Source organism: Entelurus aequoreus, linkage group LG05 (assembly GCF_033978785.1).
Source record: "Entelurus aequoreus isolate RoL-2023_Sb linkage group LG05, RoL_Eaeq_v1.1, whole genome shotgun sequence".
NCBI classification, from domain to species: domain Eukaryota; kingdom Metazoa; phylum Chordata; class Actinopteri; order Syngnathiformes; family Syngnathidae; genus Entelurus; species Entelurus aequoreus.
Genome location: NC_084735.1, coordinates 20,497,382 through 20,510,349, shown reverse-complemented (window position 1 = coordinate 20,510,349; position 12,968 = coordinate 20,497,382). Strand labels below are relative to the sequence as shown.

Here is a 12,968-nt window from a genome sequence, read left to right as displayed (position 1 = left end):
CAAACGAGAATGACAAACACATTTCGGGGGAACATCCGCACCGTAACACAACATAAACACAACAGAACAAATACCCAGAACCCCTTGCAGCACTAACTCTTCCCGGACGCTACAATATACACCCCCTGCTACCTCCTACCCCCCCACCTCAACCCCACCGCCCCCAACCCCGCCCACCTCAACCTTCTTATGCTCTCTCAAGGAGAGCATGTCCCAAATTCTAAGCTGCTGTTTTGAGGCAAGTTAAAAAAAATGCACTTTGTGACTTCAATAATAAATATGGCAGTGCCATGTTGGCATTTTTTTCCATAACTTGAGTTGATTTATTTTGGAAAACCTTGTTACATTGTTTAATGCATCCAGCGGGGCATCACAACAAAATTAGGCATAATAATGCGTTAATTCCATGGCTGTATATATCGTATCCGTTGATATCGGAATCGGTAATTAAGAGTTGGACAATATCGGAATATCGGATATCGGCAAAAAAGCCATTATCGGACATCTCTACTTACAATGGCATTCTTTTTGTATTGTTTCAGTTTCGTAAATTCACCAAAATGTCACTGTGGACTTATTGAGGCCTGTTCAGCTGTAGCAAGTGGCAAACACAAAGTGCTTCACTGTTTCGTTAACAAAATACCCCCACCTAAGTAGAAAAGAGACCAGAAAAGCAAGCTTTTACTTTGAAAAGTAGACGCTTGCTGAAGTCCCCAGACAATACGGCATGAGACGGGAGCCATGACACGGGAGGTCTCCAGGCTGCAGACATTCACTCCTGGGAGCTCTAGGTCTTTGCCAAAGGCCACTAGAGGTTTAACATGTGCTGCTTTATCATCGTGAATGCATGCAGGAAGACTTCCAATGTGCCAAGACTCAGCCCATCAAGTGTCTTAACCAGAGTGGCTATCTTATTTTACCCGTCCTCAAGCACTTTAGCAGCCTAACAATGTCAGTGGGGAGGCAGAACAACGCTGCACGTGACTCCAACTCACTGTTTTCTGCTGCCTTTTTGATCCCAGGTTCGTCCTCGGGGGTGTCTGGGCTCAGGCCCATCAGGTCAAACCTGCACACAAATCCTCGTTTTGACTTTGTTTTCCGGGAGGCGGCGCAAACATCTCTTACCACGCCGGCATCATGAGGTTCCGGCTGAGAGTGACAGGAATCCGTGGCCTACAGGAGGAGAACACAAGAAGGTCGGTAAAAACAAGAGCGACCAGCTTTTTTTTTTTAGCACCCAGGTGACCGGTTTGACTCGTTTGAAGAGCAAAGTGTGCTTTCAACTCCTGCTGCTGACTGACTGAAAGACGGTAGATATCAAGGAATGAAGGACACTCACGCGTGCGGGCAGATGAACTTAACGTGGGGCAGCTGGATGCCCGTCAAGGTGTCGGCCCACCCGTGCCTATCAGAGAGGAGAAGTTTCAAGCAGGGTGACAGCATTCATCTTAACACAAGACAGTCCATCAGGGGTACTACTAAATTGTGTTGGGGGCCGCATTTTAGAAGGACCGGACCTCTCCCTTCACTATCAGTCTTATTTTGTATATTCCATAGAACCAGCGCCCTCTAAAGTAGACATTTCATTTTGGTATGTTTATTTTGTCTGAATTAGCAAAGCGCTTGCTGTTTTTAAAGACCTTCAGCAAAAAAGCTGGTCAAAGAGTCCTCACAAATTTTCGCAGGCCACCAATCGGGGGTCAACAATCCGTGGCTCTAGAATCATCCATGCATCCATCCATTTTCTACCACTTGTCCCTTTTGATGTCGCGGGGGGGGGGCTATCTCAGCTGCATTCGGGCGGAAGGCAGGGTACACCCTGGACAAGTTGCCACCTCATCGCAGGGCCAACATAGATACACAGACAACATTCACACTCACATTCACACACTAGGGCCAATTTAGTGTTGCCAATCAACCTATCCCCAGGCGCATGTCTTTGGAGGTGGGAGGAAGCCGGAGTACCCGGAGGGAACCCACGCAGTCACGGGGAGAACATGCAAACTCTACACAGAAAGATCCCGAGCCCGGGATTGAACTCAGGACTACTCAGGACCTTCGTATTGTGAGGCACATGCACTAACCCCTGTTCCACCGTTATAGAGCAAAAGCTCTAAAACCATCACTTATTTTTAATAAGTGATCGTTTTAAAAAAATATATATATATACACTACCGTTCAAAAGTTTGGGGTCACCCAAACAATTTTGTGGAATAGCCTTCATTTCTAAGAACAAGAATAGACTGTCGAGTTTCAGATAAAAGTTCTCTTTTTCTGGCCATTTTGAGCGTTTAATTGACCCCACAAATGTGATGCTCCAGAAACTCAATCTGCTCAAAGGAAGGTCAGTTTTGTAGCTTCTGTAACGAGCTAAATTGTTTTCAGATGTGTGAACATGATTGCACAAGGGTTTTCTAATCATCAATTAGCCTTCTGAGCCAATGAGCAAACACATTGTACCATTAGAACACTGGAGTGATAGTTGCTGGAAATGGGCCTCTATACACCTATGTAGAAATTGCACCAAAAACCAGACATTTGCAGCTAGAATAGTCATTTACCACATTACTACATCATTTATTTATTTATTTATTAGCAACTCCTTTATTATACTCAATATTTGTAAATGATATGTCATGTATTTTAAAGAATGGTTGCTGTGCAATTTACGCAGATGACACAACAATATATGCTTATGCTGATAATTGCACAGACCTGAGCAGTATACTACAAGACAAGGTTATGCCGATTTCTAAATGGGTTACAGAAAATAAGATGAAACTTAATATTTCCAAAACAAAATGTCTTGTTATTTGCTCAAAACATGCTCATAGAAAAGAACGCATATTGAATGTTTCTTTGAACGGAGTTCATATTGAACAAGTTAAAGAAGCCAGGTTGCTGGGAGTTACAATAGATGAAAGACTATCTTGGGCCACCTAAAAAAAATGAGCAGAAGCATCTCAATCATAAGAAGAAGTGCCTATTTTTTAACTAACACAACTACGAAACAAGTTATACAATCCCTTGTATTGTCACATATTGACTACTGCCCAGCAATTTGGTCCAATGCATCTAAACAAGAACTCAATAAAATCCAGCTTACCCAAAACAGAGCTGCCAGACTAGCTCTCCATTGCTCATTTAGGACCGGCGTTGAGATCATGCATAATGAATTGTCATGGATGAGAGTTGGTGAAAGACTAGCGTGTAGTTTGATTCTATTTTTAAAAACAATCTATACATACCATAAACCTTCATATCTGTATTCTCAGCTGTTGCTTGCTAGTGAAAGTCACAACTATGGTACCAGGTTAGCCCTAAGAGGTGCTTTCACCCGTCTTAAACCCAAAAGTGATGTTTTGAAAAAGACTGTAATGTATAGGGCAATCACTTACTGGAATCGACTTCCACAATATTTGGTATCAATCACCAGCAGAGTGGGTTTTAAGAATAGACTAAGAGGAGAAGTATTGCGGAAAGAGATTATTCTAGATTGTACCTAATGTCATGACTGTTTTTATTGACTATTTTATTGATTATGGGACAAGCAGTAGAAAATGGTGGAGGGAACTTTTTTCGTCACTTATTGTTTGTCTTTGGTACACTAATGTATATATTTTAGGCCATTGGTTCTTTGTTGTTTTGTTTTTTTTGCAAAAATATATATATATCTATTTTTATATTGCTCTTTTTATCTTTGTTATGAACAATATTATGTAAACTCGAAGTTATTATTATTTTTTTGGTTCTTTGTTGTTGCTATTTTTGTATTACAACATTTTATTATTTGATCATGTTGTACTGCATTTTAATCTTTTGTTTTGTGATTGTGTGATGTTTTTTCCTGGACCCCAGGAAGAATAGTCTCCACTGCGGTGTAGACTAATGGGGATCCTTAATAAACTAAACTAAACGTATAGTGTATTTCTTTAAAGTTAAGACTAGTTTAAAGTTATCTTCATTGAAAAGTACAGTGCTTTTCCTTCAAAAATAAGGACATTTCAATGTGACCCCAAACTTTTGAACGGTAGTGTATATTTTTTTTTAATCGACTTTTGAAAATTATGAATCGATTTAGAATCGCGATTTGTACACCTCTACAAAATATGCAATTATTCCCCGCCAAAAAAAATTACAAAATGGATTATTTCATGTGAAGTAATTGGAGCCTTAAATAGGTCAATAATTCATAACATTGATTTTAGTTCGTTATCATTTTTTGAGCAAAGATAGTTAAAAAAAAAATCACACTAAAATTCTCAGGGATCCAAAAGGATCCCACTCATAAAAGTGTAAAATATAAGTCATACATTATTTTTTTTACTTGAAGTGCTTAAAGCTCTAGATCGGTGGTCAGCAACACACTGCTCTTTAGCGCCGCCCTAGTGGCTCCCTGGAGCTATTTCAAAGATGTGTGAAAATGTAAAATGACGAAAACAATTACAAAAAAATAGTTTGACTATATTTTCTGTAGCAAGACAAACATGACACAAACCTTCGTAATTGTTAGAAATCCCACTGTTTATATTAAACATGCGTCGCTGATGAGAGTATTTGGTGAGCACCGTTTTGTCCTACTAATTTCAGCAATCCTTGAACTCACATGTTTACATGTATAACTTTCTCCCATGCTGCCACAGAAAGACCTGTTTTATGCCACTCCTTCTTTGTCTCATTTTGTCCACCAAACGTTTTATGCTGTGCGTGAAAGCACAACGGTGAGCATTGTTGATGTTACTGATTTGCTGGAGTGCTAATCAGGCATATTTTGGTCAATGCATGACTGCAAGCTAATCAATACTAACATGCTATTTAAGCTAGCTGTATGTACATGTTGCATCATTATGCCTCGTTTGCAGGTACATTTGAGCTCATTTAATTTCCTTTAATTATGTCCTGCGTGTATTTAATTTATATGTGCATGTCTCATGACACATTATGTGTATGTAATATTGGATGCATTTCTCATAGTTGTTTGTGTGCCATGTTGTTCCAGACCACAGCAAACGTTACCCAGCTCGCAACGATTGTAATAAATCCATTAGAAGAAGGCAGCATGCCTTTTCCTTTACCTTGGACACACTCATCTATACCTTTTGCCATTCTGAGCTAATCATTTCCAGAAGTTATCTCACACTGTGAGAAGCCTCCGTTTTACTAATGTTTTCCAATGTTGCAAAAATGTGTCGGATAAAAATAAAAATGCGGCATTTCTGTCAACGAAGATTTGCGTCAGCCTGCGACACAGAGTCATTTTGATGGTAGGCTAATATAGCTAATATAGACAATAGCTAATATCATGTGTCGCCTTCATTATAACACTTATATAAGGCTTTTAATTTTTTGCGGCTCCAGACAGATTACATTTTTTCTATTTTTGGTCCTATATGGCTCTTTCAACATTTTGGGTTGCCGACCCCTGGCTCAAATGATGAAAAAGAGAGGACATAACGGAACCTTGAGGAACACTACAAGTAATGTTGTAGCAAAATAAACACTTTAGCAATCTCTTGTCAAACTTTTTTTTTTGTGTAAGTAACAGACCTAATGTGATTTATGTTGTATTGCTTCTATTCAATGCATTGACCTTTTTTTTCTTCTAAAAATACTCTTTTATAGGGCTCAGCTTGGTGGTTCTTACATCCGCCCCCCACCTTCCCAAGGCATAGGACAAGACTGTTGTGCTGCTGGACATCACTAATTTATATCGTAATTGTATGTTGGTCAAAGTTTTCTCTTGTGAATGATGCTGTATTACTGCCTTTCCAATAATGTTTAACCAAAACATTCCTGTTCACAAACAATAGTCTGATTCTCTTGTGAATGATGCTGTATTACTGCCTTTCCAATAATGTTTAACCAAAACATTCCTGTTCACAAACAATAGTCTGATTTGTTGTTGCTGGCATTAGCAGGTTGTAATAGCACGGGGTAATTAATAATTAAATGTTCATAGCCAGTTCATATACATGTACCGTATTTTTCGGATTATAAATCGCAGTTTTTTTCATAGTTTGGCCGGGGGTGCGACTTATACTCAGGAGCGACCTGTGTGTGAAATTATTAACACATTGCCGTAAAATATCAAATAACATTATTTAGCTCATTCACGTAAGAGACTGGACGTATAAGATTTCATGGGATTTAGCGATTAGGAGTGACAGATTGTTTGGTAAACGTATAGCATGTTCTATATGTTATAGTTATTTGAATGACTCTTACCATAATATGTTACGTTAACATACCAGGCACGTTCTCAGTTGGTTATTTATGCCTCATATAACGTACACTTATTCACCCTGTTGTTCACTATTACTTATTTATTTTAAATTGCCTTTCAAATGTCTATTCTTGGTGTTGGGTTTTATCAAAAAATGTTCCCCCAAAAATGCGACTTATACTCCATCCAGTGCGACTTATATATGTTTTTTTCCTTCTTTCTTATGCATTTTCGGCAGGTGCGACTTATACTCCGGAGCATCTTATACTCCGAAAAATACAGTATTGTATTTTACAGTGTAATGTATGCATAACAACATTTGCTAATTGTTGTGTGCCCAAAATATGCTTTATGCGACAGTACAGTGAAGAAAAAAGTGCACTCGTTCTGTATTAAAGTCATTTGTAATTTTGGATGTATTAATAAGTTGAGTGTTTCCTAACTCTAGGGCCAATTGTTGGGCCATGAGCGCCCCATAGATGGCCTCCAAAAACATCTTATTCTCTGCACTGCTGATGCCGGACATCACTAATTTTATATTGTATTTGTATTTTGGTCAAAGGTTACTCTCCAAATGGGATTATTTGTGACTCATGCTGTATCACTGCCTTTCCAAAAGTTTTAACCGAAACATTCCTGTTCACAAACAACAGAATCTGCTCATCCTCCCTCCAAAAATGAGTCACTTCGCCCCAACACCTCTTTCTTCTCACATTCTCAAGACAAATATAAAGATCTGGAAATTTTTTCTTTGTCTCTTATTCCCTCGGTCTTTTTTTTTCTTCCCTCTAGACTTGCTCCTCTATAACCTAATGTTTTTTGAGATCTCAAAATATTTAAAATACCTTCACTTTCTCTGGACATTTCTTTATTGGATAGGAAAAAAATCCAAAACAGTATAACTAAAGAAGTTGAACAAATGACTACATCTGAAGCGAACAAGCTAGAGCAACACCTTAAGTTACATAAAACACATTATGAAAAAAAAGTGTGACTGCCAAAAAGGAGAAGACTTAAAGGTGATGAACGTCCTAGTTATGTAAATCATAAGTTTGGAACTCGGTGTTTTATGGCCCCGTTTACACTGCACACCAAATCAGATTTGTTTGTCCACAAGTGACACAGATTCAGATTTTTTTGCCAGTCTAAACACTCCACAAATTGCTTCAAACCTTTGGATCGTTTGGAATCTGATCTTTTCAAATGTGACTGCAGTCTAAACACAGTCATCATCTCCATAGAGCTTTTCAACAGATGGAAGCGTGTAGTTCTCTAAAATCTCTTGGTACACAGCTGCATTGACTCTGGACTTGATGAAACACAGTGGACCAGCACCAGCAGCTGACATGGCTCCCCAAACCATTGCTGACTGTGGGAACTTCACACTGGATTTCAAGCAACTTGGATTTTGCTCCTCTCCAGCCTTCCTCCAGACTCTAGCGCCTTGACTTCCAAATGAAATACAAAACTTGCTTTCGTCTGAAAACAGGACTCTGGACCACTCTGCAACTGTCCAGTGCTTCTTTTCCATAGCCCAAGTCAGACGCTTCTAGAGATTTTAGAACTCTACATGCTTCCATCTGTTGAAAAGCTCTATGGAGATGATGATCTCATTTTCCAGCATGATCTGGCACCTGCCTACAGTGCCAAAACCACCAGTAACTGGTGTACTGACCATGGCATTACTGTCCTCCATTGGCGTGCCAACTCCCCTGACCTGAACCCCTTAGAGAGTTTGTGGGGTATTGTGAAGAAGAAGCTGAAAGACACCAGACCCAATAATGCAAATGAGCTAAAGGCCGCTATTGAAGCATCCTGGGCATCCATAACACCTCAGCAATGCCACAGGCTGATTGCCTCCATGCCACACCGCATTGATGCAGTAATCCGTGCAAAAGGATTCCCAACCAAGTACTGAGTGCATTAATTGACATTTTTAAATGTTTGATTTAGTCTTGCTGTTATAAATCTTTTTTTTTATATTGGTCTGAGGAAATATTGTAATTTTTTTAGATAGGATTTTTGAGTTTTCTTAAGCTGTATGCCATAATCAGCAATATTAAAATAATAAAAGGCTTGCAATATTTCAGTTGATGTGTAATGAATCCAGAATGTATGCCATTTTTGTTTTTTTAATTGCATTACAGAAAATAAGAACTTTATCACAATATTCAAATTTTCTGAGACAGTCCTGTATATTTATCCATTCATACATTATATTACTTTAATTTCACGTAAAAAAAACACTCATTTTGAAGGGGTGGCGACTTTTATTTTATTTTGTTGTAGTAACGACTTCCTCCCGGTCAACTTTCTTGGTTTTCACTTTATGGAAGTGCACATGAGGCCACATTGGTGCATGTCCACGTTTACACTGGAGTCTGATAAAAATCACATTTTACTTGCAGTCTAAACAGTCAGCAGGGAAAAATCAGATTTCAAAACAAATCCGATTTGGGCAGATTTGGCCTGCAGTGTACGCGTAGTCTGTTTGCTCGCAAGGTTAAAATGTCAATGCAAGGATCTACCATTGGGTTTACAGTGGTCCAAGTTCCTCTATACGACAGGAGCACTCTGGTATTTTTAGGAATTTGCTGCAAAAATGTTTTGAACTAAACACGGGGGCTGGTATGTTCTCATTCCTGGGCCGGATTTGGCGCCCGGGGCCACCAGTTGAACAGCCCTGCAGTAAATTGCCGCTATTCATGGCGGTTACACGCCGAGACTCCCAGCGAAGGGCGAAATCAGACGAAAAAAGGAGGCACCCATAAAAAGCCCTAAAAAGGCTACTTTTAGATACTCCAAACACTATAATATCCCAATACATTGGCGGATTTTGCTGAAACTTTCAGAAATTATAAGGACAAATGAGAAATTACAAAAATGAAGTTATTACATTTTGGGAGTCTTCTCTTCTATACAGAAAAAAAAATCTGTGACTATGCTGAAAAGCAAAACATCCCGGAAGCAGAAAACAAAAGACGCCTGTTCTCAAACAAAGCGGGTCTTTCTTCCTGTCATAAAGAGCCGCATGAGGAGAGGAAAGATGCCGTCCTTTGTTTGGTCTTTGTTCAATTCATTGGCACATGTCATAGCTTCAACCGTGGAGGGACATCCGCACAATGTGTCCCTTTTCAAACTTACCCTGTGTCTCCCAATCCATGAAGAAAGATCACCTGGGAAGAGGGGGAAAGAGCAGTTAAATTACTGCTAATCCTAAACGTGTATTCTATGTAAACGCTGGAAGAGATCATGGAACATTATGATTAGAGATGCACAATGTTGTTGTTTTTTAGCTGATACCGACAACCTCCTGCTTCTCAAGACCGATACTACCTATTATTGCTTGAATAAATGATTGCTGAAAGTAAGAAAGACTCAAACAAAGATGGATTTGACAGTGAATAATCACTGAATGGAAAACTGGGGGTGGGATTAAATAAATGATCTTCTTCCCACTCCCTTTCAGGCAAAACTGGACAATCATGCATTACATACTGGACATTACCTTTTGCACTATATTCATTTATATTATGTGTTGTCAACTTTGTACTTTTTTTGTTATTATTATTTTTTATGTCATTGCCTGAAATAAATAAATAAATGAAAAAAATGAAAATAAATGAACTTACTTGGAGATTGACCCTAACCAAATATGATACCACTTTTACAGCAGGGCGAACATCATGTCGTATTTTGCTAGCAAACTGCCAAAGAAAACTTGTTTCCAATCGCATAATCCAGGTGTGTTAATTTATCCATCCATCCAGTTTCTACCGCTTGTCCCTTACGGGGTCGCGGGGGGTGCTGGAGCCTATCTCAGCTGCATTCGGGCTGTAGGCGGGGTACACCCTGGACAAAGTCGCCACCTCATCGCATGGCCAACACAGAGAGACAGACAACATTCACACTCACATTTACACACTAGGGCCAATTTAGTGTAGGGCTGCAACTAACGATTAATTTGATAATCGATTAATCTGTCGATTATTACTTTGATTAATCGATTAATAATCGCATAGAAGAGACAAACTACATTTCTATCCTATCCAGTATTTTATTGAAAAAAAAACAGCATACTGGCACCATACTTATTTTGATTATTGTTTCTCAGCTGTTTGTAAATGTTGCGGTTTATAAATAAAGGTTTAGTAAAAAAAAAAAATAATAATATTAATTTTTTTTTTTTAATTAAAAAAAAAAAAAAAAAAAACTTTGCGCATGCGCATAGCATAGATCCAACGAATCAATGACTAAATTAATCGGCAACTATTTTAATAATCGATTTTAATCTATTTAATCGATTAGTTGTTGCAGCCCTAATTTAGTGTTGCCATACTCAGTGGCTTGGTGGTTAGAGTGTCCGCCCTGAGATCGGTAGGTCGTGAGTTCAAACCCCGGCCGAGTCATACCAAAGACTATAAAAATGGGACCCATTACCTCTCTGCTTGGCACTCAGCATCAAGGGTAGGAATTGGGGGTTAAATCACCAAAATGATTCCAGGGCGTGGCACTGCTGCTGCCCACTGCTCCCCTCACCTCCCAGGGGGTGAACAAGGGGATGGGTTAAATGCAGAGGACAAATTTCACCACATCTAGTGTGTGTGTGACAAACATCGGTCCTTTAACTTTAACAATCAACCTATCCCGATCAGATTAAGGGGTTTCTATGTGTCTAAGAAATCTTGTTTTGAGCCGAATTAGTTGGCAAAACAGACAAATATAGTGCATGGAAATATACTGACTGTGGGCTATGAAGTAGGAGCGCTTGATTTGTCCACCCTAACCCACCTACAGCACAGTGCGGGTAATCTCGCCTCATTGGGGCATTCTTTATATGTGATCATAGTTATTTTATTATGTTATCAGTAGGGTTGGGTATCGAGTATCGATTGGAACCGGGACTAACTTTCCGATTCTCCCGGAATCGTTCAAAAGTTTAAATTTCGATTCCTAGTTTCGATACCCAGTCCGCCGACCGGAAAAAAAGAATAAGTCCGCCGACCGGAAGAAGAAGCCGCTGAACACCAACGAAGAAGCGCCCACCGCCGGAAGTGTTAGCATAGCCGAGCCTACGTAGCCGAGCGAGTCAGTCAAGCATGGATAGCGGGCGTCGGCGGTCGAAAGTGTGGCTTTATTTTACTAAAAAAAATGAAATATCGGCGAAATGTAACACGTGCGACAGGACTGTTTCGTGCTTAGGAGGGTGCACGTCGAACATGATGAAGTACCTTCGAGTTCATAGAGTACAAATAAATGCGTGTCCCGTCTTCGACGCGCTGCGCCGACCGTCCTCCTCTGCCTCTTCCTCCGACACCCAGCCTGGCACCTCGGTGACTGCACTGCAGTCCGAATCCGGTGAGTAAAACAATATATATGCAATAAATAATGTGTTTTGCGCCAACGTTGAGGCAGCTAACCAATTAGCCCGTATATTTTTTCATAGACAATTTACAACCTGCTAGCCAGGCTCCGCGATGTGCTCAGCGTACTCCGTTCACCGTAGCGGCAATGGGGAAGATGTCGGTGCCACAGACGGAAGAGTGCCACAGAAAGGTCACTGCACACATAGTCAAAAGACTGCATCCCTTTTCAGAGGTGGAATCTCCAACATTTAGGTTAGTTAAGCAATAACGTTAGAGCTAAGCTAATTGATACTGGGCTAAACAGTAACAGCAACATTACATGTTTGTTTATGTTTGCAGGGATATGGTGAAAACTCTCAACCCAAAATACATACCACCTTCCAGGGACTACCTGTCAAACACATTGATCCCGGCATGGTACAAGAACAATCGGAATCGAGAATCGTCAGGAATCGGAATCGAAACAAAGAATTCATGGACAAAGTATTCATGGACTTAACAAAAGCATTTTAATACAAAAATTAGAACGATATGGCATCAGAGGTTTGGTATTGAACTGGGTAAGAAGCTATTTAACCAACAGGAAGCAATATGTGAAGATGGGTGAAAATATGTCAACACGGCTAGATATATCCTGTGGTGTGCCGCAGGGATCAATACTGGGACCAAAATTGTTTAATCTTTATATAAACGACATTTGTAAAGTTACAAAGGACTTAAAGTTAGTTTTATTTGCAGATGATACAACTGCTTTCTGTTCAGGAGAGAACACACAGAAGATAATACAAATAATAACAGAAGAAATGAACAAATTAAAAAGATGGTTTGACAAAAACAGACTATCTTTGAATCTCAGTAAAACTAAAATAATGCTATTAGGTGATAGTAGGAAAGAGCATCATACGCAAATACAAATAGACGGAGTAGACATCGAAAGGGTAAAAGAAACCAGATTTTTGGGAGTATTAATAGATGATAAAATGAACTGGAAATCTCATATACAAAACATACAACATAAGGTAGCAAAAAACATTTCAATAATGAATAAAACAAAACACGTCCTGGGCCAAAAATCACTTAATATTCTCTACTGCTCACTAGTGTTACCATATCTGAGTTATTGTGCAGAAATATGGGGAAATAACTACAAATGTGCGCTACATTCGTTAACCATGTTACAAAAAAGATCAGTTAGAATAATACATAATGTTGGATATAGAGAACATACAAACCCTTTATTTATTAAGTCAAAAATATTAAAGTTTGGTGATTTGGTAAAATTGCAAACAGCTAAAATGATGTACAAAGCAATCTATAACCTGCTACCAAAGAATGTACAACATTTCTTCTCAACTAAAGAGGAGAAATACAACCTTAGA

General features: G+C 39.3%; 1 protein-coding gene across 1 annotated transcript in view; it reads right to left on the bottom strand.

The window, feature by feature from the left end:
• Window positions 1-12,968, bottom strand: part of lypla2 (lysophospholipase 2) — a 49,322-nt gene that overhangs the window by 17,519 nt on the left and 18,835 nt on the right. Inside the window, exons 3-6 of the mRNA XM_062047368.1 lie at window positions 9,368-9,399; window positions 1,340-1,405; window positions 1,126-1,173; window positions 996-1,066 (exon numbers count right to left, since the gene is read on the bottom strand). Coding sequence (XP_061903352.1) covers window positions 996-1,066; window positions 1,126-1,173; window positions 1,340-1,405; window positions 9,368-9,399 — 217 coding nt within the window. The remainder of the gene's footprint in view (window positions 1-995; window positions 1,067-1,125; window positions 1,174-1,339; window positions 1,406-9,367; window positions 9,400-12,968) is intronic.